Source organism: Vigna angularis, chromosome 10 (genome assembly GCF_016808095.1).
Source record: "Vigna angularis cultivar LongXiaoDou No.4 chromosome 10, ASM1680809v1, whole genome shotgun sequence".
NCBI lineage: Eukaryota > Viridiplantae > Streptophyta > Magnoliopsida > Fabales > Fabaceae > Vigna > Vigna angularis.
The window spans coordinates 9080285-9105464 of record NC_068979.1 but is presented as its reverse complement, the minus strand read 5'-3'; the positions used below and the strand labels follow the sequence as shown (position 1 = coordinate 9105464).

General features: G+C 38.4%; 3 protein-coding genes across 6 annotated transcripts in view; all 3 read right to left on the bottom strand.

The window, feature by feature from the left end:
• Window positions 1-5: 5 nt before the first annotated feature.
• The window catches only part of LOC108335638 (uncharacterized), a 31785-nt gene continuing 6610 nt past the window's right edge, over window positions 6-25180 (bottom strand). For 3 of the 4 annotated variants that reach the window (XM_017571690.2, XM_017571689.2, XM_052869324.1), the window contains exons 8-17: window positions 24152-24427; window positions 23863-24018; window positions 23005-23357; window positions 21858-22338; window positions 21281-21613; window positions 15379-16150; window positions 15218-15276; window positions 10085-10555; window positions 3007-3045; window positions 6-371 (exon numbers count right to left, since the gene is read on the bottom strand). In XM_017571690.2, coding sequence (XP_017427179.1) covers window positions 186-371; window positions 3007-3045; window positions 10085-10555; window positions 15218-15276; window positions 15379-16150; window positions 21281-21613; window positions 21858-22338; window positions 23005-23357; window positions 23863-24018; window positions 24152-24427 — 3126 coding nt within the window. In that variant the 3' untranslated portion in view covers window positions 6-185. The remainder of the gene's footprint in view (window positions 372-3006; window positions 3046-10084; window positions 10556-15217; window positions 15277-15378; window positions 16151-21280; window positions 21614-21857; window positions 22339-23004; window positions 23358-23862; window positions 24019-24151; window positions 24428-25180) is intronic. The other variant, XM_017571691.2, reaches the window with a different exon arrangement.
• LOC128194239 (uncharacterized) lies at window positions 6981-10072 on the bottom strand. The gene is made up of 2 exons (XM_052869326.1): window positions 7355-10072; window positions 6981-7118 (listed from the first exon to the last, which is right to left on the bottom strand). The coding sequence occupies exons 1-2, from the start codon at window positions 8331-8333 to the stop codon at window positions 7081-7083; spliced, it is 1017 nt and encodes a 338-aa protein (XP_052725286.1). The 5' UTR covers window positions 8334-10072; the 3' UTR covers window positions 6981-7080.
• Window positions 10565-15186, bottom strand: LOC128194238 (uncharacterized mitochondrial protein AtMg00810-like). Its single transcript, XM_052869325.1, has one exon. It carries the CDS (start codon window positions 14509-14511, stop codon window positions 13333-13335), a length of 1179 nt encoding a protein of 392 aa, XP_052725285.1. The 5' UTR covers window positions 14512-15186; the 3' UTR covers window positions 10565-13332.

The following is a 25180-nucleotide window of genomic DNA, read 5'->3' as shown; positions in this document are numbered from 1 at the left end:
AAAAATTTTATAAGGAACTAGCCTGAAACATATTTACTAGGATGGCATAAGTCTTAATTCTTACCAATACAAATTTAAGGGCTGGTATCCAAAATTTCGTATAAGTTTGTTCTTAACAGACACAACCAACCCCATCTCTCTGTATCTATATAACAAAGTACCCCCATGTCAACTCCACAGATTTCCTACAACAAGGCTGTACTCATGGGATTGGCAAAGAAATGCTCTCGGCAAATTAACTTTGGTTGGCTGGATGTGCTTCCAATAAGACCTTGAAGTACAGTGGGTCCCCCATCAAATACATTTTGAAGCATCTTCCTCACAATTAGATGTTTATCTAGAACCATCATTTCCAAGAGAGTTCTACAGTTCTGTCAGAAACCCGAATTAGCATATACACTTAAAACCAACATACAAACACGGTAGCATAAGCAATGACAACATAAAAAATCATATCAACGTTGCTCAAAATCACAAAATGAAAAACAAAAGGGCGTAGTTACAACTACACTGAGATTTGTTTTCATTACACTTACATATTGTTTTCACCACAACACACAACTTTGTTGGATCTCGGCGTAGTTACAACCACACCGAGATTTGTTTTCATTACACTTACATATTGTTTTCACCATAACACATAACTTTGTTGGATCTATAGAGAAGGAGATGCATCGGAAAGACACAATACCAATGAAATCTGAGTCCAACCACATAAGGGATTGACACCACATTCTACCCAAAACCTTAATACAATGAGTTAATAGGTCTTTCATCTTTATATAGTGCTCTACTTTCTTATTTCTATCCAATGCGGGACTTAGACTCACACTTGGATTCCCAACAATCTTCCCCTCAAGGGTGAGTCCCTTCCACATAGGTACACTCCCCCTCCAGCAGAAACATTCCCAACCAACCACAACCACGAGTAGCCCTTCGTACCGCCATTCATCTTAACGGGACTTGCTTACCTGAATACCCTTTGTCGGGAATACTTTCGGTATAGGGACCATTATACTCGTCTGAGCCGGTCATCAAGACTAACCATCGGCTCTAATACCACTATTGGGTCTATCAAGGAAGAGGTTCATCAGGAAGACACAAACACCAATGAGATACGAGCTCAACTATACAAGGGATTGACACCACTCTCTACCCAAAACCTTAAGGTAATGAGTTAATGCGTTTTTCATCTTTATATAGTGCTCTACTTTCTCATTTCTATCCAATATAGGACTTAGACTCACACTTGGATTCCCAACAAACTCCTTTATCAAGGTCTACCATGAATGCAATTGTAATACTTTTAAAATTTAAGGTGGTAATGTATAATGTGAAAATGGCCGACAATGTAACTTTTAAAAACTAAAGGAAGGTTTATGTAGAATTTACAGTAAACAAAAAAAAAACTGAAGTTCGAAATTTAAAAAAAAAAAGAGAAAAAACTGAAGTTCCAATGTAATTGAAGAAAACCACAAGGGGTGTTAGTGTAATTTAGTCAAAAAAAAGAAAAAAATAGTATAAAGCCTTATATTATGTTTATGATCTTTCCTATTATATTTATATAGCTCTATTTGATAAATGACATTGTAATTGTTGTACAAATTAATTAGGTTTAATACCTATTTTGGTCCCTAGGTTTGTACAAAGTAGTCCTACCTTTTTTCAGATGTTCACAGTTGTCTCATTTTGTAAAAATGGTTCAAATTGATCCGTTTTGCTCACAGTTGCCACGTATTTATGCCATTAGCGTTTTTAACGTTGTAAGCAAAAAGAATCAAGTTGAACCATTTTTATAAAATATGGGACAATTGTGAACATCTGAAAAAAGGTAAGACCACTTTGAACAAACCTACCAAACTTAAGGGACACAAATAGGTATTAAACCAATTGATTACAATATATAGGGAGATAAAAAATAGGAAAATATCATACCAACTATTTTTTATATTAGATATTGGCTTTGTTCACTACGTGCCTCTTCTTCATTATAAATAAGAATATTCATCTGTCTCCAATGGACACAACCCATTATATTCCTTGATTTCTCTCTCTTCAACATGGTACATGTGCATCCTATATAGTTTGACTATATTTCTAGTCAATGTAAGATCTTCAACATACTCCTCTATTCTAAGGGCTAGACATTTCAAACATGAGATTTGATATTTGTAAATGGTAGGTGACATGATGATTCCAACAAACCTTACTAGGTTAATCTTATTAGGTTAGACTCTGATATGCTGTTGAAAGGATTAGTGTCAAATCAGATTAGTGCCAAAACAGCTCATACAGGATTGTCCTGGTATAGTACACCATATTGAGAATAGAGAAACCTAAAGAAATATAATGAAGAAGCAATACAATAATAATGAACAGAATCAATATCTAATAGTGAAAAATATTTGGTAAAATATTTCCTTATCTGATCATAACATAATCAGCTTTTTTCTCTAACATTCCACCTTAAGCTAAAAAATAACACAAGCTTGTTATAAATATCATCAACATAAGACCTATTGGGAGACTTAGTAAACATGTCAAAGCTAATAATAGCAAAGCTAATAGATATTTTCTAGAAATGAATTTCTCTAAGTCAAAGTAGCCATCAATCTTCAATATATTTTATCCTTTCAAATCATATATCTTTAACAGTAATAAATTTGAGCTATACATCAAGAAACTTCTCTAGTTTTATAGTATACCTAGATCATCCCTCGTTAGCTTCTTTTCAGGTAGGATGGAAGGATAAAAACTGTGATTGCAAAATACGCATGCGCATACACTGGGTGCCATGTAGAAATAGATTTTGTATGCCACTGAAGTTTATAGTACAATTTTAATCTAGAGGAGTGGAGGCATAATTCAATAATACCTTGGGAAAAGGATTATTGACTCCAACTTAAAATTATTCTTTAAGGAGAAAATGAAAATAAGACTGTAACTAGACTGCTAACTAGCAATTTCAGAATAAAAGCGCAGAATTTTGAAAGTTTAGTAGAGTACCTGTGGATTCAACACGTGCATGTGACGTAGAATATCATCCTAATACATACAAATGACATTGTCAGTATATTTTTCCCTTTACTAATGAAGAATTAAAAATTGTAAAACTTGATTTCCATTGCATCTCAAGTTATTATGTAATCACTTATTTTTAATACATGTACTGCCATCAATCTTTTTTCATATTTTTCATTATAATATTTATGTAACGATTGTTTCAAACTGGTGGTTTCCTCTGTTATTATTACATTACTGTTTTTCTTCTCATTTTCCATTTTGCAGGTAATGGTACATGATTTAGAGGAATAATAAAGAAAACAATTAGCAGCATATATCAATAAATGTGACAAACAATTTAACACTAGATACACTATAGTTTGATGCAGGCCCCCAAACATTCAGAATGAACTAAATCAAAAGGATGGACACTATTTGTATTACTAGGAGGATATGTGACGCGATGGTGTTTTGCAAGTTGACATACATCACATTTAAATGACTCAACAAACTCTTTTGAAAATAAGGAAAGGAACATGGACTTCAGAACAAAAAAGGAGGGATGTTCTAGACGACAGCGGGGAAGCCAAATACTGAGAGGACTCGAAGGCAGTGCAAGATTGTAGACTAGAGGTACCTCATTGTGTAGTAATACTATCTTTAGTTTCTAAGTTGTTAAAATAATACAACCCTCCCTATTCCTTAACAGTTCCAATTGTCTTCCCTGTGACAAGATCTTGGAAAACACAATGAGTGGGAAAGAACGTTACAAAGCACTCAGGTCATGGGTAAGTATTTGAACGGAAATAGGATTATTAGAAAGGTTTCGAACATAAAGAACATTTTGAAGGTTGAGAAATGGCAAAAGAGAAACATTATTACATCCAGTTGTTGGAATACGAGTCTCATTGGCAACAATAAAGTGGTTACTGAAAAGAGAAACAAGTGATGTTAAAAGAGATGAATGAGGGGTCATATGGTCTATGGCACCAGAGTCGAGAATCCAAGAGTCCTTACAAAATTTTTTAGAAACATTACTTGAGATCTAAAAGAGAGAAAAAATGTTTCTCAAAGACTTATTTCATTTCTACTCTTAAGCTTACATTTATAGAACTAGAGAGAGTGCTCTCTAGTTGTAATCCACTTAATACAACTCACACACAACTCATACACACTCATACACACTCACACACAGCTCATACACACTCACCCATAAACCAATATTCTAACACTCCCCCTCAAGCTGGAGCATACAAATTGTATGTGCCAAGCTTGGAACAAATAAACTCAATCCGAGGTCCCCTTAATGACTTAGTCAACATATCTGCAAGTTGGTCATTTGATCCAACAAACTCAGTACATATTTCTTTTGACAATAATTTTTCCCGAACAAAATGACAGTCAATTTCTATATGTTTGGTTCTCTCGTGAAACACTGGATTTGATGCAATGTGAAGAGCAGCTTGGTTATCACAATACATCTTCATACTCTGGATGTCACAGAAGTTAAGTTCTTGAAGGAACTGCTTCACCCATATAAGTTCACATGTTAATGAAGCCATTGCCCTATATTCAGCTTCAGCTGTTGATCGAGCCACTACATTTTGTTTCTTACTTTTCCATGAGATAATGTTTCCTCCAAGGAAAACACAATATCCAGTAGTAGATCGTCTATCAATAGGAGAACCTGCCCAATCAGCATCACAATATCCTGATACCTGAAGGCTTCCTTTTTCTTCGTATAACAGCCCTTGCCCAGGAGCCTTTTTTAGATACCTTAGAATGCGAATGATAGCATTCCAATGGCCAACACATGGAGCTTGCATGAACTGACTAACCACTCCAACTGCAAAAGATAGATCCGGCCTTGTAATAGTAAGATAGATTAGTTTTCCAACTAGCCTCCTATATCTCTCTGGGTCGGAGAATAACTCACCTTCTTCTGTTGTTAATTTTTGATTTGGATCCATAGGGCTATCAACCGGTCTACAATCAATCATGCCTGTTTCTTGCAAAATATCCAGAGCATACTTCCTTTGGGAGATTACAACTCCATCTTTTGACTGAGCTACTTCAATGCCTAGGAAGTATTTGAGGCTCCCAAGATCCTTGGTTTGGAAATGTCTACACAAATACTCTTTCAATTGAGATATTCCAGCAGTATCATTTCCTGTAATAACTATATCATCAACATATACTATCAAGTAAACACATTTCCCTGGAGACGAATGATAATAAAAGACTGAATGATCTGCTTCACTGCGTTTTAGCCCAAATTTTTGAACAATGGAGCTAAACTTTCCAAACCATGCACGTGGTGATTGCTTGAGCCCATATAGAGATCGGTTCAATTTACAAACCATACCAGACTCCCCCTGAGCAACAAACCCAGGAGGTTGCTCCATATAAACTTCTTCCTCAAGATCACCATGGAGAAAGGCATTTTTGATATCCAATTGATGAAGTTGCCAATGACGAATGGCTGCCATTGCAAAGAACAATCGAATGGTAGTCATCTTTGCCACGGGAGAAAAGGTATCACAATAATCAAGACCATAAACCTGAGTGTACCCTTTTGCAACCAGTCGAGCTTTGAGTCTATCAATGTCACCATTAGGACCGACTTTAATTGCATATACCCATCGACAACCAACAGCCTTTTTGCCTGGGGGAAGTGGCACAAGCTCCCAAGTATGACTGTGGTCAAGAGCCTGCATTTCTTCAATCATTGCTTGTCGCCATCCAGGATGATCAAGTGCTTCTTTCACACTTTTAGGAATAACCACAGAAGATACTGAGGATAAAAGTGAATAAAAAGAGGGCGACACTCTGTGATAACTAAGAAAATTATAAATGGGATGAGGGTTTCGAGTGGAACGAGTACCTTTTCTGAGAGCAATGGGTCAACCAGAATCATCTTCACCAGGAGGCGTGACAGGAGATGGTGATGGAGAAGAATCTGAAGAAGGAGATCCACCATTTTCTGGAAGAGGATTATCCATCGGGGTACTGTGTCCAAGGATATCAGTATGTGGAGAGGAAGGTTCGGGAGGACCTTGGGTATGACTTGGATTGACAGAGGTATTGGAGATATTAGACTCAACCACTGGAAGAGGGAGTACTTGGTGGAGGATGTGAACATCTTGAACAGATGGAGAGAAGAAAGGTGTCTGTTCAAAGAAGGTAACATTAGCAGACATGTAGTACTTTTTGGTTTCAGGAGAGTAACATCGATACCCTTTTTGAAGTCGAGAATAGCCCAAAAAGACACATTTGATCGCACGAGCCGAGAGCTTGTCGAGCCCCGGAGACATGTCGTGAACAAAACAAACACAACCAAAGACTCGAGGAGAGGTGTGAAAGAGAGGGTCATTGGGAAAGAGAATGGAGAAAGGAACTTTATTATTGAGAGAGGAGGAGGGCATCCTATTAATAAGAAAACATGCAGTTAAGATGGCATCCCCCCAGTGATGAACAGGAATATGAGCACCAAGCAAAAGGGTACGAGCCGTTTCAACCAAGTGTCTATTTTTTCTTTCGGCTATACCATTTTGTTGGGGTGTATGAGGACAAGTGGACTGATGTAAAATACCATGGGAGCTAAGAAGTGAAGAAAAAGTTGATGAGAAATACTCTTTAGCGTTATCACTTCTTAAGACTTTAATTACTTGACCAAATTGGTTCTTGATTTCATTCAAAAAGGATGTGAAAATGGGTAACAATTCAGAGCGATCTTTCATCAGATAAACCCAAGTACATCTAGAATACTCATCAATAAAGGTAACAAAATACCGAAAACCAAAAGAAGAGACGCGACTAGGTCCCCAGACATCAGAATGAATAATAGAAAAACTAGAAGTACACATTGATTGAGATCTTTTAGGGAAGACAGATCTAACATGTTTTCCTAGTTGACAGGACTCACATTCTAAGGTCTGAAGACCACTAAGTTCAGGACACATCTTTTTTAATTTTGACAAGTTAGGATGGCCAAACCGATCATGTAACACTTTAGGGGGAAGAGCAGCAACACAAGATACCCGTGGACGAAATCCAAAATGGTATAAACCTCCAGCTTCATATCCTTCTCCAATCTGTCTCCCCGAGCCACGCTCCTGTATAACAAAAGATTTTGAATCAAACGTTATTGAACAATTTAGTATTTTGGTTAACTGACTTAGGGAAATTAAATTGAATGGACAGTTAGGTACAAAAAGAACGGATTTCAGAGTTAGAGAAGGAGACAGGGAAACTTGACCGACTCCCTTTGAACAAGTTTTAGAGCCATTTGCAAGGGTAATGAAATGAGGTTTTTCTTGAAGGGAAAGATTTGAGAACAATGAGGTATTACCAGAAATGTGATCAGAAGCACCCGAGTCAATTACCCATGAATTTGGACCTGCCATGGATTGAGAAATGCAAGCTGTGGACGTACTTGAGGACTGAGATGATTGTGCCAAGCTGTTAGACTTTAAGCGCAGATACTCTTGATACTCTTCCTCAGTAAACTTGGAGTTGGAAATGGAAGTTTCAGCCTGAGATATATTGGCAGTTTTTGAAGGAAAGCCATGCAAGGAGTAGCAGTTTTCTCGGATGTGACCCATCCTCTTACAGTAAGAGCACTGTTGATTTCCCCGACCTCCACGTCCTCCTCCTCTAGTTCCACGTCCTCCTCTTCCTCGCGTGGCAACCATGAGAGATGGTGCTATTGTTTCATGAGCTTCCTGAGACTGAGGCACAGGAACACGAAGAAGACGTGTGGTTAAGGCTTCCATAGAAGGGACTTCATGACTTGTCAGAAGTTGATCTCTGATGTGATTCAAATCTGGATGCAAAGCACGGAGGATCATCACCATATAATACTTGTCAAGCTTCTTTTTGATATCTTCCGAAGATTCCACTTCCAAGAACATTCTCAATTCTTCCACAGCTGCTTGGGCTTCAGTCATGAAGGAGACCATATCATGGTCTGTCATTTTGAGACAGGCGAGCTTGTTTGCGGTATCATAGAGACGTTGAATATCATTAGCATAAATGCTTTGAGCTTTCTTCCAAAAAGTGTGACATGTCTTGAAGGCTCTAAGAGATATCAAAAGTCGGGGTTCCACAGATTGCCACAAGAGGGCACACAATTGAAAATCAGCTTGTTTCCATTGTTCAGCTATGTCAGAAGGTACTTGACTCCCATCCTGCTCAAGGTGGTCATAACGTCCTTGACCAAGGAACCACATTTCTACAGCAGCAGACCAAGACATATAATTCTTTCCATTTAGCTTTTCGGAAGTGATTGAGGGACTTCCAGAGAAAGAAAGAACACTTCCAAATGCCATTCTTTGATAAAAACAGGAGAGGAAATCAGAAAATCCGTGAAGGACCAGAAAACCCTAGAGGGTTTCTTAAGGTTTTCTTAAAAGGGAGCTTCTGGACCCACCAAAGTAAGATTTTGAGGGTCAAAATGGATAGAGGAGCTGAGGGCGACGGCTATGGAGGTGGTGCGTAAACTTTCTGGTGAGCAGAGGGCGGCGCGTGGACAGCACACGCCTATTCGCAGCGCGCAAAGAGGTGGCGCGTGACGGAGCGTGGAGGAGAATCAGGCGAACCCACCGGCATGGTTGGCTGTCGCGTGAAGAGGCGAACCAGATCCAGTGGTCGCCGGGCGGAACAGTGGCGGCGGTCGGCGGCGGTCGGCGGCGGTCGGCGGATAGCGGCAGACGGTAGCGGACAGATACCAGGATGGCGGCCAAGTTGAAAAATTTGAAATTGCAGTTGACAGCTGCAAATAGTGGCGAGACAGCCGCAGACAACGACGAACGGCACCGGACAGGTGCAACCAGCAGTGACCGTGCTGGTGAACAACACACGGAAACCAGAGCAGGATGAACCCGCTCTGATACCAACTTGAGATCTAAAAGAGAGAAAAAATGTTTCTCAAAGACTTATTTCATTTCTACTCTTAAGCTTACATTTATAGAACTAGAGAGAGTGCTCTCTAGTTGTAATCCACTTAATACAACTCACACACAACTCATACACACTCATACACACTCACACACAGCTCATACACACTCACCCATAAACCAATATTCTAACAACATTAAAAGAGGAATTGAAGTTTTTATCAATATGGCTAAAGAGTAAGTACTAGATGGTGACTTACATATACACTTCATGAGAGATTTTAAATGTTCAATTTCAACACGTAGTACATGTATCTAAAGTTAGAGGATCAACATTGCTAAATGGAGCTACCATGCTTAAGTAAATAATAAGGATTCTTGTAGGTTTCTTGAAACCAGAAATCAGAAAACACACACTTGGCAGCACCAAACACACAGAAACACTGAAACAGTCTTGTATTATTATTCTTGTAAGAAAAGAATACAATTCCTCAAGGGAGTTGTCTCCCCTCACACAGGAAAACCACTGTCCTGTCACTAAGGTACAATCAACTCAACATAACATCCCTAGACACCCCTTTCCCTATTTAAAGACTCCTCCTAATCTGCACATAACACCCCACCAAGACAGTTATCCTACCCCTGCTTCCTAACTGTCCTAACAGACCCCAACCGTTTATGCTTTACTTTGTCCTTTCCTCCTTTCCTAAACCCTCCAAATCCTACCAGTTAAGGAAGGAATTGAAGTTTTAAACATAGAGAGAAAAAGTATATTTTAGTTTCACTAAAACAGAACCCATATCAATATGATAAAAATGCTAAGATGACACTATTCGAATTATTGCAACTAAAGAAATGGAATAAGTCTCAATCCATACAAATTGAGTTAATAGTAGAAAGAAAGTATCCAGGGAAAAGTGTTAAGACCTAAGAAGTTGCTAGTGTTCCATGCCAATAAAATAAAGTCCAATATTTGCTGAATAAGTTAACCTAATTCGTTTCTAAAGGATATAAACTCAGGTTGCAAAACAAGGATAAGATAAAAACAAATCATTTTTCATTATTCCTTTACGCCCCTCTTAATAATTAGAGGCAAGAGCACTCACAGCAGAGCTGATCACATTTCAAAGTTTTATGAAATTTTAAATACATTAAATAAAAAAGACATTGTAAAGTTTGCGTACCTCCAACATCCCTGGGTTTTGCATCACTATCCCAAGAACACGACGTCGAAGTCCTCTATAAACAACGTTGTTGATGGTTCCATCTCCATTGATCCATGGCAATATTGGTACACATGACTCACACGAAGAAAATTTGAGAGTTTCTTTCTCGTGATCGACTCTGGATAAGCCTAGTCTGTCTTGCTTGCAGCTTTCATTCCTGTCACTGGCTTGATTTTCAGGATCCACATCCTCACGTGGAAGATTGAGTATTGTCACTCTATGCGCATTATCAATAGTCCTTTCGCTTGGAGTATGAATAGATGAAGTATCCCTTTTATCTGATTTGTAAATCTCAGATGTATGATCACTTTCCTCAATAGCTTTTGTTGAGGAAGGTTGTACAAGATGATGAAAAGCAGACCCAGATATCAAAAAGTACTTGTGACGGTACACGACATCAACGACACGGATAGTATCATAAGCATTGACCTATGCAGTAAAGAGAATCTTGTTATAGAAAGTGGTGGGAAAGAAACAAATAAGAAAAATAAAAATGAAGCATTTTAATCCAGCTTGAGAATAAGTTGTTATGAATTTCTGCAAAAATCTTTCAATTTCTTCAGAGGGAAAACAGCTATTGTAAACCACTTCAGCAATATAAATGTGTCTGTGTAAATACATGTGTATGTATGTATATATATGTGCACATGAGCATGAGGGCGGGGAATCTGGTAGAAGAATACATCTACATTGATTTTATCAGTTTTAGAGCAATAAATCTGAATTAATCAAGTTCATATGCATTCAGAATTAGGTTCATTTATTTCTATTATAGGAGATTCGTTTTTCTGCTTATTTCCATACTCGTAGCAGAATCAGTATTTTAACTCAGCATAAGTATCCTTATGTACTAGGACTCAGAATATTGAGAAGAATAAAAAGTATTTTCTCTATTCATATATGGTATCAGATATGACTCTGACACTTTCAACCATGTTGAAGATGGCAATGCAAATGCATCTAGAACCTCGAAAGAGGTTATAAGGAATGTTTAGTCATGGTCTTCCACAACAGTGATGATGGTTTCCAAAGGTGGTCATGCTTTCCAAACCAGTCCAGAGGAGATTATATGAGCTTCCATCTACTTCAAAGATAAGCCTGCCTGTTGTGACCATGAAGCCGAATTTTAAGAGCATACAACGACCAGATTCGGTATGGGAGATGACTTCAGAGAAGGATCAAGCATTGCCTCCATTATATCATTATCTGTCAAAGATGGATTTTGTATTGGAATATCAATAGGTTGTGAAAAACGTTGAATTACCTGAAGTGTAGGAGAAACATCCCAGACTTTGGCAGTTAAGAGGTATTGATGAAGGAATATTGACGATGGTGGGAAGGTTACCACTATGTCGTCATTTGAATGAAAAATTGTATAATATGGGACTGACTTGAAAAGAGAGGTCTACAGACACAAAATACCTATGAAGATCAGGAGAGAAACATTGATACCGAATTTGAGAGTGATGATATCTCACAAGGACACACTCAAATGACTAAGAAGAAAGTTTATCTCAACTAGGTGTGAGGTTATGTATAAAGCATGCGGAAGAAGAATGTATAGAGGGGAATGAGGAAAAAGGATAGAGTGGGGTATCCAATCTATAAGGACAAATGTTGGCATCCGGTTAATGAGATAAGATATTGTAAGGACAACATCTCCCCAAAAATGGCAAGGAAAATGACTGAAGATGATAGGATACTGGGTGATAGGATAGAAGGCAAGGGAGCCGAATGGTAGGAGGCAAACGGAAGCAAGCCGAACGGTAGATGGCGGTGAAGAGCTAGAGCCGAACGGTAGGAGGTAGGGGGAAGCAAGCCGACCGGTGGAAGGTGGTAAAGAGTTGGAGCCAAACGGTAGGAGACAGGGGGAAGCAAGCCGAACGGAAGGCGGTGAAGAGTTAGAGCCGATCGGTTGAAGAGTGACTATCCTAACTGGGACAACATTTAGGATGGGCGGGAAATAATTATAGTAAATAAGGCCACATCCTAGGGAAATATTCAGTATAAGTTAATTATAGTAAATAGAGCTATATCCTAGGGAAATATTCAGTATAAGTTAATTATAGTAAATAGAATTATATCCTAGGAAAATATTCAGTATAAGTTAATTATAGTAAATAGAATTATATTCTAGGGAAATATTTAATATAAATAAAGCTAGATGCTATTGTTTAGGGCATGCTTTTGATTATTGATTATTGAGTCTTATGACAGGCGACTATGCTCCTATGAGGGAGGTTATGCTTCCAAGTAATTGAAGGAGGTTATGCTCCCAATTACCCTTGTTTACTTTTGTTTATTCAGATATTACCATCAATAAAAGAAATTCATTCGTTTATTATCATTCGTTCATTGTTTTGTTTCGTGTTGTGAGAGGTTGTTCTGGTTAGGTTTCGTACTCAAGTACGTAACAGAAGAGGAAGTGTATATGTAGTTTCAATGATGTCTGTTTGTGACTAAAAGGGCGATTAAGGCCATAAAGAACAAAGTCAATAAAAGTAAGGGATGAGAGGGGTTGGGTAGTACCAATGTTCCAAGCTTGTTTTTTTAAACCATTGATCACAGTTATAAAAAGAAAATTGACAGCTTTAGTAAAAGAAGAAACAAAAGAACGATTATAGATATGTGATCGATTGCACAAGACCCAATAACTCAGGGATCAAGAGAAGGTGATTCAGAGAGACGAGCAGAAGAATTACCAGTGTGTCACTAAAGTAACGTTACTACTTAATTGGTGTGTCACATACCATTTGATAAAGTCTTAAAATGTTGTTGGAGATGGATCAGTCGGGTATACAAGAGCAACAAATGACTCAGTGGTGGAAGTGGAATAGTTAGCCGTCCTTCTTCTCAATACTAACAATATAGTTTGGAAAAGGGGGGGAATCTATTTTGGAGGTTGATGTGGTGTTGGAAGACATTATTTTCCTGAAAAAGCTAGAGGAAAAAAATCCTTAATGGTTTGCTAAAGTTCATAAATACAGGTGTTTAAATTGACTTGGGACATAGATCATACACCCAAATCCTAGTTCCGGTGTTTAAATTGACTTTGATCTATGTGAGAAATAGAGAAGATTGGGAGAGAATATCCCTTGTGTGTTTAGCCTACACATAGGGTAGTTTATTTATATTGTAAGATATGGGCCAATGCCCTTAATACAGAATAGACTAAGCCCAAATAACAGAAACACACATCTTAACATCTAACACTCCCCCTCAAGCTGGAGCATATAAATCATATGTTCCAAGCTTGTCACAAAGATAATCAATTCTAGGTCCTCGTAAGGACTTAGTGAATATTCTGCCAACTGGTTGCTTGAGTTAACAAACTCAGTCTTGATATCTCCGGATATGATTTTTTCTCGAATAAAATGACAATCAACTTCTATGTGTTTGGTTCTCTCATGGAAGACAGGGTTAGAGCTAATATGGAGAGCAGCTTGATTATCACATATAAGTATCATGTGAGTGACATCTCCAAATTTCAATTCACTAAGCAATTGTTTAAGCCACACAAGCTCGCAAGTAGCTGATGCCATAGCTCTATATTCTGCTTCTGCACTCGACCTTGCCACAACACTTTGCTTCTTACTTTTCCAAGATATCAAGTTGCTACCAATAGAGACACAATATCCAGAAGTAGACCTCCTATCAGAAGGGAAACCAGCCCAATCAGCATCTGAATAGCAAACGATTTTTGTATCGTTGTTAGGGCCATATAGCAAACCTTTTCCAGGTGATCTTTTAATATACTTCAGTATACGAACAACTGCATCCCAATGGTCTTCACATGGGGAGTTTAGAAATTGACTCACCACACTAACTGCGAAGGAAATGTCAGGACGTGTAACAGTAAGATAGTTTAATTTACCAACTAGTCTTCTGTACCGTTCAGGATCTGAGAAAGGCTCCCCCTGATTTGGTAGGAGTTTGATGTTAGGGTCCATAGGTGTCTCAACAGATTTACAGTTCATTAACCCTGTTTCCTCCAAGATGTCTAACGCATACTTCCTCTGAGATATGACAATACCATCATTGGATTGTGCTACTTCAATACCCAAAAAGTACCGGAGTTTGCCAAGTTCTTTGGTTTGAAAATGATGACAAAGGTGTTGTTTCATCTGAGAGATGCCAAGATAGTCGCTTCCTGTGAGAACAATATCATCGACATACACTATTAAGTAGATACATCCAGCACTCGAGTGGCGATAGAACACTGAATGATCCGCTTCACTGCGAGACATACCAAATTGTTGAACAACACAACTGAATTTACCAAACCAGGCCCGAGGAGACTGTTTTAGGCCATATAAGGATTTGCGAAGACGACATACCAATCCAGATGACTCCCCCTGAGCAACAAAGCCAGGCGGTTGTTCCATATAAATTTCTTCCTGCAAATCACCATTGAGGAAAGCATTTTTGACATCAAGTTAGTAAAGAGGCCATTGTCGAAGAGCGGTCATGGCAATGAAAAGGCGAACAGAGGTCATTTTTGACACTGGAGAAAAAGTATCACCATAATCCAAACCAAAAATCTGTGTATAGCCTTTGGCAACCAGTCGAGCTTTCAGACGATCAATTGTGCCATCAGGACCAACCTTGATAGCATACACTCACCTGCAACCAACAACAGACTTTCCAGATGGTAATTGGACAAGCTCCCAAGTTCCACTTTCCTGTAAAGCACTTAATTCATCTATCATAGCTTGACGCCAACCAGGATGAGTTAAGGCATCACCCACAGATTTGGGAGAGAATAGAGAAGATTGGGAGAGAATATCTCTTGTGTGTTTAGCCTACACATAGGGTAGTTTATTTATATTGTAAGATATGGGCCAATGCCCTTAATACAGAATAGACTAAGCCCAAATAACAGAAACACACATCTTAACATCTAACAATCTACAAATCACAAGTTACTTAAAATAATGGTTTGGTAAACTGGTTGTGTTTGAACATATGATTTTGGGTCTCAAACCATTGTTTGAGTAGAAGAAGGGGGAAATAGATGCTTTCCATTGGGTCAAACCATGGGTTGAAATCAGACACTCTATAAATTATAGAAAAAAGAAAAGAGGGAGAAACCTTTAATGTTAGCCCAAATGCTTGAAGAGCATCAACAATCGAGCCATGTACCTCAACTCCTGAACCACACCGGAAGAAAAATAATCAATCTCAAGTTTAAATAAATGAAAAACTGCATACATTAGTCAATGTTATACATTGTTAAATCACCGCATCTATACCTGGAAGGTTTATAACCTTGGAAATTTCTCCCATGCTTAATCCTTGGTCACCAGCCTTTTGGATGGCAGCATAAACAACCCTAAAGACCTCAGCACAAATGCCATATGCATGTTCTGGATTGGAATACTCTGACAACAATAGTCGCGCATAACCTGCCATAGCTTCCCAGGGTGATTCAGTATGATTTTCTTCTAGTGGCATAGGTTCACAAGATTTACCGGTTTCAAATATATGGTCAGAAACAGAATAGTCACCAGTTTGGCTAATGCTTAATTGTAAATCACCCCCAAAAGGTTGGCCATTGTTATCATTATCCTTGAACAAATTTAAAATATCAACTTTTGATATTGTTGTTCGGTATGCAGAAACAGCAATACCAGGAAAACCTTTTTCCCGACGAGAAATAATTTCACCTTCTACTCCGAAAAAGGATTTTGGTTTCTTAACTTTATCACCATATGAAGATTCAGTAACATCATATTTACGCTTTGCATTTCTCAAATCTTCAGCCTCTCCAATACCGTTGTCTGGTAGGCATGGCAAAATTGAAATGTCACCTGATGAAACTAAAGCAAACAAATGAAAAATGTCTCCACATTGTAAATCTCCAGAAATATTGGCACCCACTTCTGTGAGGTCTTTGCCTCTTTCCTCCAGCCATGCAGAAAATTTAACAGCCTGCTTTCCAGTATTAAATGGAAATGGTGACTTCAAAACGCTCTGCAAGAACTGTTGTGAAAGTTCAAAACGTTCACTGCCAGTGCCCCCAACCTGTCAAATGTTAATGTAATTAAACCCTTAGTAAAACACACTTGGGCACACACACAAACTAAAAGAACTCTATATCAAAAAAGTTGAGTCAGAAATTTTATGAAAACTATAACTTGTGTGTTTATTTCTTGTCATTCTCAACCTAACAAAATCATGATACATAAATCAATGAAGCTTGCAATGAAAGATAACCTAACAACCGACTAATAGAAGACCAATACTAATCAGCTAATAGAAAACCACTTGTCTAACAAACTGTGCTAGCAAAAAATTTAACAGAATAGCTAACGAACATGCTGTAGTGACAAAGGCCACTCAGGTTACAAACAAAAGACCAGTTGTCTAACAAACTATGCTAACAGAAAATATAATAATAGCTAACTAACTAGCTGATGTGGCAAAGACCACCCAGTTTACAGACAAGATTTTTACTCTTCTCTATTATTCTATTACTCCATCGACAAACTCAGATTTGAGAGGATTTCAAAACCTTTACTTTGCCCCTAATGAAAATAATCAGACTTAGGTAGAGGATTTGTAAGAAAACAGACAATTTGAACTGAGATAGACACATAAACAATATGTACACCCACTGGTCTCACATTGTTAGGAGTCAGGACCAAGGGAAGTTCAAATACTTCTTCCTCCTTCAACCTTCCGTGATGCCTTTTAAAGAAAAAACCATTACGAAACTCCAAACTTCAAAGCAAACAATGCCCGGATGCAGTGTATCTCATCAGACTTGTTGTCGAAACATTGGCGGCATCTGTAGGGAACGAAAATGATTTCCCTTAGTCATCCATTGGGAGATGAACCCCCCTTCCCCTTAGACCTCAATTGGGGGGCTTATGTTTTAGTATACCCAATAGTCTCACATTGCTTATGAGTCGAGGTCAAGGAAAGTTTAAATACCCCTTACTCCTTCAACCCTCTGGTGATAAGGTTTGGAACCAATGTTGAGCGTTTGGCGGCATCGAAACAGACGGGGACGGTGGATGAGTATGTACAAGACTTCAAAGTCATACCCCAATAACTTTGCTATCTAGTGGTTTTGTGTAGTTATTCTCTGCTCCAACAAATATTTCAAGCTACACTGATTTGTATGCACTATAAATTTTTGTCCCAACAAGTAGGGTCTCCAATGTTGGATCGCCAAGACTAAAGCCATCAACTCTTTTTCATATATTGACTTATTTAAAGATCCCTCCGACAATGCCTTACTAAAGAAAGCAATGGGCTTCTTCTCTTGCGTCAACATTGCCCCTATTCCTCCCCCTCAAGCATCACATTCTATATGAAAAGTCTGGTTAAAGTCTAGCAGCGTTAAAACTGGTGTCGAGGTCACCGCCTCCTTCAACCGAGTCATCGCAACTCTGGCCCGTTCGGTCCAGGCAAATTTCCCCTTTTTCAACAATTATGTTAGGGGTTTGGCTATCTTGCCGTAGTCCTTCACGAACCTCCTATAATATCCAGTCAAACCCAAAAACCTTCTCAAGCCCTTCAAGGTTCTCAGCTCCTCCCACTCCCGAACGGCCTTGGTCTTATCCGGTTCCATCTCTACACCCTTCGCTGAAATCTTATGTCCTAGATATCGAATCTATGTCCGCCCGAAGTCACACTTCTTCTTATTAGCCACCCACTTACTCTGCTCCAACACTTGTAATACTAGTTTGACATGGTCCATGTGTTCTCCCCACGTCAAACTGTACACTAATATATCGTCAAAGAAAACCAGCACAAACTTCCACAAATATGGTTGCAATAGGACGTTCATGGCGCTCTAAAAAGTGGTCGGCACGTTGGTGAGGCCGAACGGCATAACCAGAAACTCATAATGACCCTGATGAGTCCTGAAAGCGGTCTTATGAATATCCCCCTCGCCCATCCGAATTTGATGGTATTCGGCCTTTAAGTCGATCTTGGAGAAGTATCTAGCCCCCCGTAATTCATCTAGCAGCTCCTCTATCACCGGAATCGGAAATTTGTCCGGTATAGTCGCACGGTTCAGAGCTCTATAATCTACACAGAACCGCCGGCTTCCATCCTTCTTCTTGACCAAGATGACCGAGCTGGAATAAGGGCTGGTACTTGGCCGAATGACCCCTGCTTTCAACATGTCTGCAACCTGTTTTTCTATTTCTCCCTTCATTAAGTGCAGATATCTATAGGGTCGAAAGTTCACTAGCTCAACCCCTTCCTTGAGGGAAATTTGATGTACCATTCCCCGTTCGGGAGGCAACCCATTCACCTCCTGAAAAACCCCCGAGTGTAACTTCAAAATCTCTTCCAACTCCCTTTTTTTCTCCTCTGACAACTCTCTATGCCCTTTCTTATCTTCCACCTTGTCGGCCTGACTCAAATCCCACACCAGGGTCCAAATTTCCACCTCTGTCAGCTTCAATAAAGCTTTAGGTTCAATCACCCGCCTAGCCAAGGTAGGATCCTCTCTGATCTTCACCTTCTTCCCTTCCTGACTATAGACCATTGTCATTTCTCCCCAATTCATCATCACTTCGCCCAGTTTTGCTAACCACTCCACTCCTAGAATGACGTCCACTCCTCCCAATTCGAACAAATGAAATCTCTCCTCCACTACGGCTTCTTCTAAGGTGATTAGAACCTTCTCACAACATCCACGGGTCGTCTTCCTTTGACCATCCCCCAGACTCACCTGATAAGGGGATGTCTCCTTAACTTGCAAACCCAGATCGGCTGCCAAACCCTTATCAATAAAATTGTGGTTGGCACCACTATCTATCAGCACCAACACCTTTCTCTCCCCAATCTTTCCCTGCAACTTCATGGTCTTTGGCTGGGTTAAGCCTTTGGCCGAAAAGGCCAACAATTCCATTTGCCTCTGTTCCCGTTCGGTTACTTCCTCCTCCTGTTGGTCATTCCCTCATCTCGTTCGGTCATTCCCTCTTCATCGCCCTCTTCATCCTCTACTAATAGTACCACTTGCAGGCTCCTTTCTGGACAATGGTGACCGGGTGCGAATGGTCCCCCACACCAAAAACATCACCCCTCTTCTCTTCTCTTCAGGAACTCAGGATAGGGCAGGTTCCTCACTGTTCGGCTTCTATTGTCGCTCATACCGTTCGGTCTAGTGTTACCGTTCATTGCGACTCCTTCTCTTCTCACCGATCCTACGCTTTCTGCCCCGCTCGGTCGACTCGGATTAGGGCGACTGATTTTGTTTCTTGTTACTGCCCCGATTGCTCGTCCCAAAGATTGCGAATTCTTGGTCGCATTCCAACTTCCCCCTCTCGCTCCACGCATGGCGTCCTCCACGTCTCTCGCGATCCTCATTGCCATTGTCAGTTGTTGCAGAGCGTGGATCGAACCTTCCCCTTAATATCCTCGTGCAGTCCGGCGAGGAAATATCCCAACACCTGCTCCTCCAATACGCCACGAGCTTGCCCCACCAATATTTCAGACTGTCGGACATAATCTTCCACGGTGTCCTCCTATCGCAGCGTCGCCAGTCGTTCAAACACCGTCCCACGAAATCCACCTCCAAACCGGCTAATCATGGCTACTTTAAGGCCCTCCCAAGAACGATTCTTGGCCTTTTCTTTCCAAAACTTGAACCAATACCCAACACTGCCCTCCATGCTTATGTATTCGAGTTCCACCTTCTCTTCCTCCGCCACTTTCTGAATATCGAAAAACCGTTCCGCCCAATTGATCCAATTGAGTGGTTCCAGCCCTTCGAACGTGGGTAAGTCCACCCTTTTCCTCCAATTACTTTGTACCTCCTGGTGATCGCCGCTGTGATCGTGGGTTCAGGTCCCACCATGATCCCCACCCACTCTCCCTTCAATATCTTCCTCGCACCGTCGCTGGTTCCCGTTTACGGAAGCCTATCGTTGGTTCCCGTTTACGGAAGCCTGACTTCCCCCTGATGGTCCTTCGTTGTTGTGAGCCCGCGCCCCCATCATCCTCATTAGTTCTTGCAAGTCCCGACGCACTGCGGCAGATTCTACCTTCATCACTTCCATCGTAATCTCCAGAGCCTCCAATCGTCCCTCTGCGCTTCCCTCCATTCTTCGCTTCGCACCCAATTTGGATCTGGCAGGTCGGACCAAATTGATAGGTTTCTACTCAAGAAACCTTCTCAATCAACAATAAACGTACCAAAAACACACACCAACTACTGAAATGCCTCTTCTTGTATTAACAGTAACCAGAATGAAATGTACAAAGAACACTGAGAGCCTAACCTCCCCCTTACAGGATAACAATTCCTGTTAGAAACTACAATCAATCAAAGACCCCTCCAACCGTTATTCAAAAGCTATTTATACCAAGTCAATTCCCGTTTTTCCTAACTGCCAAGGCAGTTAGGCTATTAATATTTCTTTCTTCTCTCATACACTCTCAACCTGCTAACATGGGTAACCCTAGACACAATATAATCATGATAAATAGGGTAACCCTAGACACAATATAATCATAATCATGATAATTAGGATAACCCTAGACACAATATAATCATGATAAATAGGATAACCCTAGACACAGTATAATCATGATAATTAGAGTAAATATCCTAACAATGTGTATATTTATAATCTGTACTGCATTCAATAGAATGGAATCCAATTCTAAGTTTAACATACAGGAATTAATTTCTTAATTAGCTAAAATTCAGTAAGAGTTAATAAGAGGTATACTTGTTTTTATCTCTCATTTCATGGGCTTAATTTTAATACTAACAACAAGAGTACAAACATTTTCTCACCAAATTAAGTTAACACTGACACAAGATTTTATTAGAAGCCACCTTGAAAAATATAACCACGTTACATTTCATTTTTAACAGGTTAAGCTGCAACTTTTTAGTAAAATAAAGATCACTTCTTTACAACAGGTTTTAGAGTTTGGTTATGTCAGTTTACACACCTACAAACATTTTATGATGAAGCGTTCAGAATATAATTTGTAAAATATGGGCAAAATTATAGGGAAAGATAATAATCAGTATATGCATTACCAGGCTTATGTCTATTTCACAAGATGACCGATGTAAAGATGACTACATTAACTAACAGCACAAAGACAAGTACATAAACATCAAATTTATATATGATGCATTTAATAAAACCAATGAGATTTAGAACACCTTACCATAATTTTTTTCTCTCTAAGATAGTTAAAAGCAGCAAATAGATCATGTTCTGAATATCGCCGAAGAATGTCTGCTAGTAAATTTGGTGGCTGAGGACCACTTGAGGTGCTTAAGAAAACAAGTTTAAATAACTCTACAGCATTTGAAATAGCCAATGATTCATTTACTTGTCCATAAACATTAGCCATATTATTCAGAAACCTAGTAAATTTTTTATCAAGTCGACGACGACGATGTGATCTTTGGGAGGAAAGCAAATGGGCCTTCCCATCATGACTCTGAACAATTTCACAAGGAATAGCTGATGTACTTTCTTCATTTTCTTGAGATTCCTGTCCAAAAAAGATTTTTTAGTTGGTGTGTCAGACAGATTTCAGAATACCTGATGACTGTAAACCATAAATTATTAAAAGAAGGGAAAAAGATTCATCCAAGAAGGATAAAGAGAAGAAAGCAAAAGGAAAATAATGAAATTAAAACTTAAATACAAGATTCAGCAAGAAATATGTTAAGTCTTTTTTAGATACTCAGAATCAATGACTTGACCCAACTGTTGTTAAAGTCTTAGAGAATTACATGGCCATCAGCGTTCACATTTATATCTGAGCACCCTTCATATTGCAATTGGCCCTTTTGGGAAGAGGCATCCAGCTTAGCCATCATCTTGCAGTGAAGAATCTCCTCAAGGGCTTTCTTGATATTTTTGTTCTCAAAGTCATCCCAAGCTTCTCTATTTAGACTTCTCATTTGAATTTCAACATCTGGACTAGAATTATTTGAGATACCTCTACAGGATTGAGAACGCACAAACTCTTTGCATTCATCTGAGTTTAAGGACATGTTCTGGGACTTCTGCAGATGTTTTGCATATCGTTCACTAAGTATGTTACAGAGTTTATTCACTGCTTTCCTAAATCCCAAGTTAGCATTCAACAAATTCATTCTTCTCATACAAGCACTTGGAGAAGTTGGTAGATCAGAAATCAACGTCCAATCTACACGATGATATTTGGCACCAAGAACAGCACGGTGTTTAACATATTGGATCACCAACTGCCTGAAATGACATAAAATCATACATAATCAGACCACAAGTATGATAATGATATATTTATAGCCTTACAGGAGAGACAGACAACTAATAATCTGAAATACAGTAAATATGCCAAACTTACAGAATAATAGAATGGACACAGACAGGGTTGAAAAGTACTTGTTATATTATTAAATACTAATCCTTGACACTTTGATGCTATTTATACATTATAGTTGAAGCCATTTTTTTTAGAAAATGTTCTGGTTAATAAAAAATTGTTTCATAAAATCAGTACTAATATCAATTATAAATAATTTCTTTAGTTTTTATCCTTTGCAAGTTAATCACAATTCTTAAAATAACTATTCCACATCAATTAGAGTCACAATAGTTTTTGTAAGAAGTTATCACAAAAATACACACGACAAAGAACTCTCTTTTGATTTAAGTTTGCATGTTTGCATTACGGTTCCACTAATAATGCTAATAAAGTAAGACCATACAGACATCATATTTATAAATTCAGAACAAACTAAAAAGTTAAGCAAGAAAAAGAGCTGACTTATTTCATTCAATTTGGCTATAATATATAAATGGTCCAACTTCAGAGAGCCATTATTTCCACACCTAATCTAAACTAAAATAAATGTCACTTAGATTTAGCAAGGTCCCTAAAATTTCTCTTACCTATCTGTTTTGTCTGACCAAATGAATCTTCTATGACGTGTTAGCTTCACTTTGTTGACAAACTGGTTAATGAAGGGGGTACAGCCTTCAGGCACACTTTCCTCAAATTCTTGCATATCTGTGGCACAGTCTCCTAAGTTCACGTCCAAATTAGGTGATTCTTCAATGTGCATGTCCACAACATCAGTTAATGCATCAATTCTGGCATGTTTTGTGGGCCTGAGATCAGTGGATTTGACTTTCCTACGACAAGAAGAATTACCCATGCCTTCAGGTGAAGTATCCTCTTTCTCATCATCTTTAAACTGATTAACAAAATGGCGACGACGCTTGCTTGAAAACATGCTATGTACCTATAAGTGGTAGTAATAGGAAAGATTTTCAAGAGTCACTCATATTGAAACAGTGGTAACAATACAATGAGTTGAAATTTTACCATAAAATACAAATAAAAATCAATTTTCTCTTTTGAAAAGTTTTAAATTCTGAGAGTTCATTTCTATTTACAGTTTTCAGCATAATACCAGACTGTCTCAAACTATAAGCAGAAACAAAATCAAGAAACGAAGTGTTTAAGAAATTTCATCCAGTTAATTTCCTGCAGGTTTCTAGTCAACTACAACTACACAATCTTGCTTCCTTAGATAAATGAAAAATAATACTATTTTGGGAGAAACGTATTAAAGTGATAAACACATTAAGGAAAGCGCAAAATGATATTATATCCTCAAGGATATACTCACCTATAATACTGAATTTTTATAAGGGGGGAGTGGGGGGGAGATTGAAACTGATTGCATTTGCCTTTCCAAAAGGGATAAACAACAAAACCAAGTCTACAACTTGAAACAAACTAACCTGCTCCATGGTAAGATTCAAATCTTTAGCAATCTTCTCGGAGTCCCTATATGAAATTTTTTCACTGAAATTATCCTTCGTTACATGCTTTAAAAGCTCAGCACGTTGTTCTGCTGTCATAACATGAGTAGATGCCCATGAACGGAAGCGGAAAAGCTAACAATAAACAAGTCCTATATTCAGAGTTTGAACTGATACCATGATATCAAAATATAATATTGGTTAAGAAATAAGGCATTAAAATTGAGAAATATTGAAATTGTGCACCGAAGATAAACTTGTAGGTTACCTCATGGACCACAGATCCAGGAAATGCATATAAAGCAGCTTTTCGATCAGCAGTAGCATAGTGATACTCCAATGTTTTCCAATATTCATTGACTGCATCTCTATTAGACAAAGTAAAATCATGTCTGACTCTTGGTCGAAGATCAAGAGATATAAAATTTAAGGATGCTGCATCATTTGAAATGGGTTCCTCAATATAAGGCCTAAGCTCCATGGTGTGAGTATGAGGGGTTTTGATTCCATCTCTAGATTTCAAATCAGTTACCATGTGAATCAACTACACAAACAAATTCACATCAAGCATGCATCAATAAAATTTTAAATTAAATGGCAATCTTACTTATTTCTGTTAACTTTTTCCTCTAATTGGTAATTAGCAACTCTTCATCTTTCAGAAAATTAATTGAACGTGGGAGAAAAGAAGAACAAACTTATTCTACATACAGTAAGTAGATTATGACATAAAACAAGATGAACAAAACTAAGTTGCAGCATCAACAGCCAACCACTCAAATAAAAGTGAAAAGTACAAATAACTTAGCAGGGATGAAAAACAAGTAAAATAACCATGTTGAGAATAAATCAGATACATAAAAGTTTTACGAGCCATGAGAAGGAATACAGAGTAAGTTTGAGTTAATCAGTTTGTGACAAACATGCACTGCCTAACCAACTGGTTAAGTAAAATGGTTTTGTTTTACTTCAGAATTTGTAAGTATTTCATTAACATTTTTAACACTAGTGCAGCCAATCAAGTGAATAAAATAGTAATCTGGTTGGCTTCTATTCGTATGTGTGATTTTAGAGTAATAAAAATAGGAGGAAGAACAATTCTTCTGTATAATATTGAGTAATAAAAAATGTAAAAGTATAGGCATGGCTGCCAATTACATAATAAATGCAGAAGGGAAAGTAAATTAAAAAGGAATAGAACGAAATAAGAGAGATTTTATTTTAACCCAAAACCAACCAAATCAGAATAATATTGTTAATTATTCAATCTTTTAGAAAATAAAATCCAGTTGTCTAA

Excerpts from the sequence above, each read along its gene's own strand:
- LOC128194239 (XM_052869326.1), bottom strand. The coding sequence starts at position 8,333 with ATGGCATTTGGAAGTGTTCTTTCTTTCTCTGGAAGTCCCTCAATCACT. Across the intron at positions 7,119-7,354 it reads TGCTTCTGATCACATTTCTG|GAGCGTGGCTCGGGGAGACA; the intron begins GTAATACCTCAT and ends TTTGTTATACAG.
- LOC128194238 (XM_052869325.1), bottom strand. The coding sequence starts at position 14,511 with ATGGAACAACCGCCTGGCTTTGTTGCTCAGGGGGAGTCATCTGGATTG.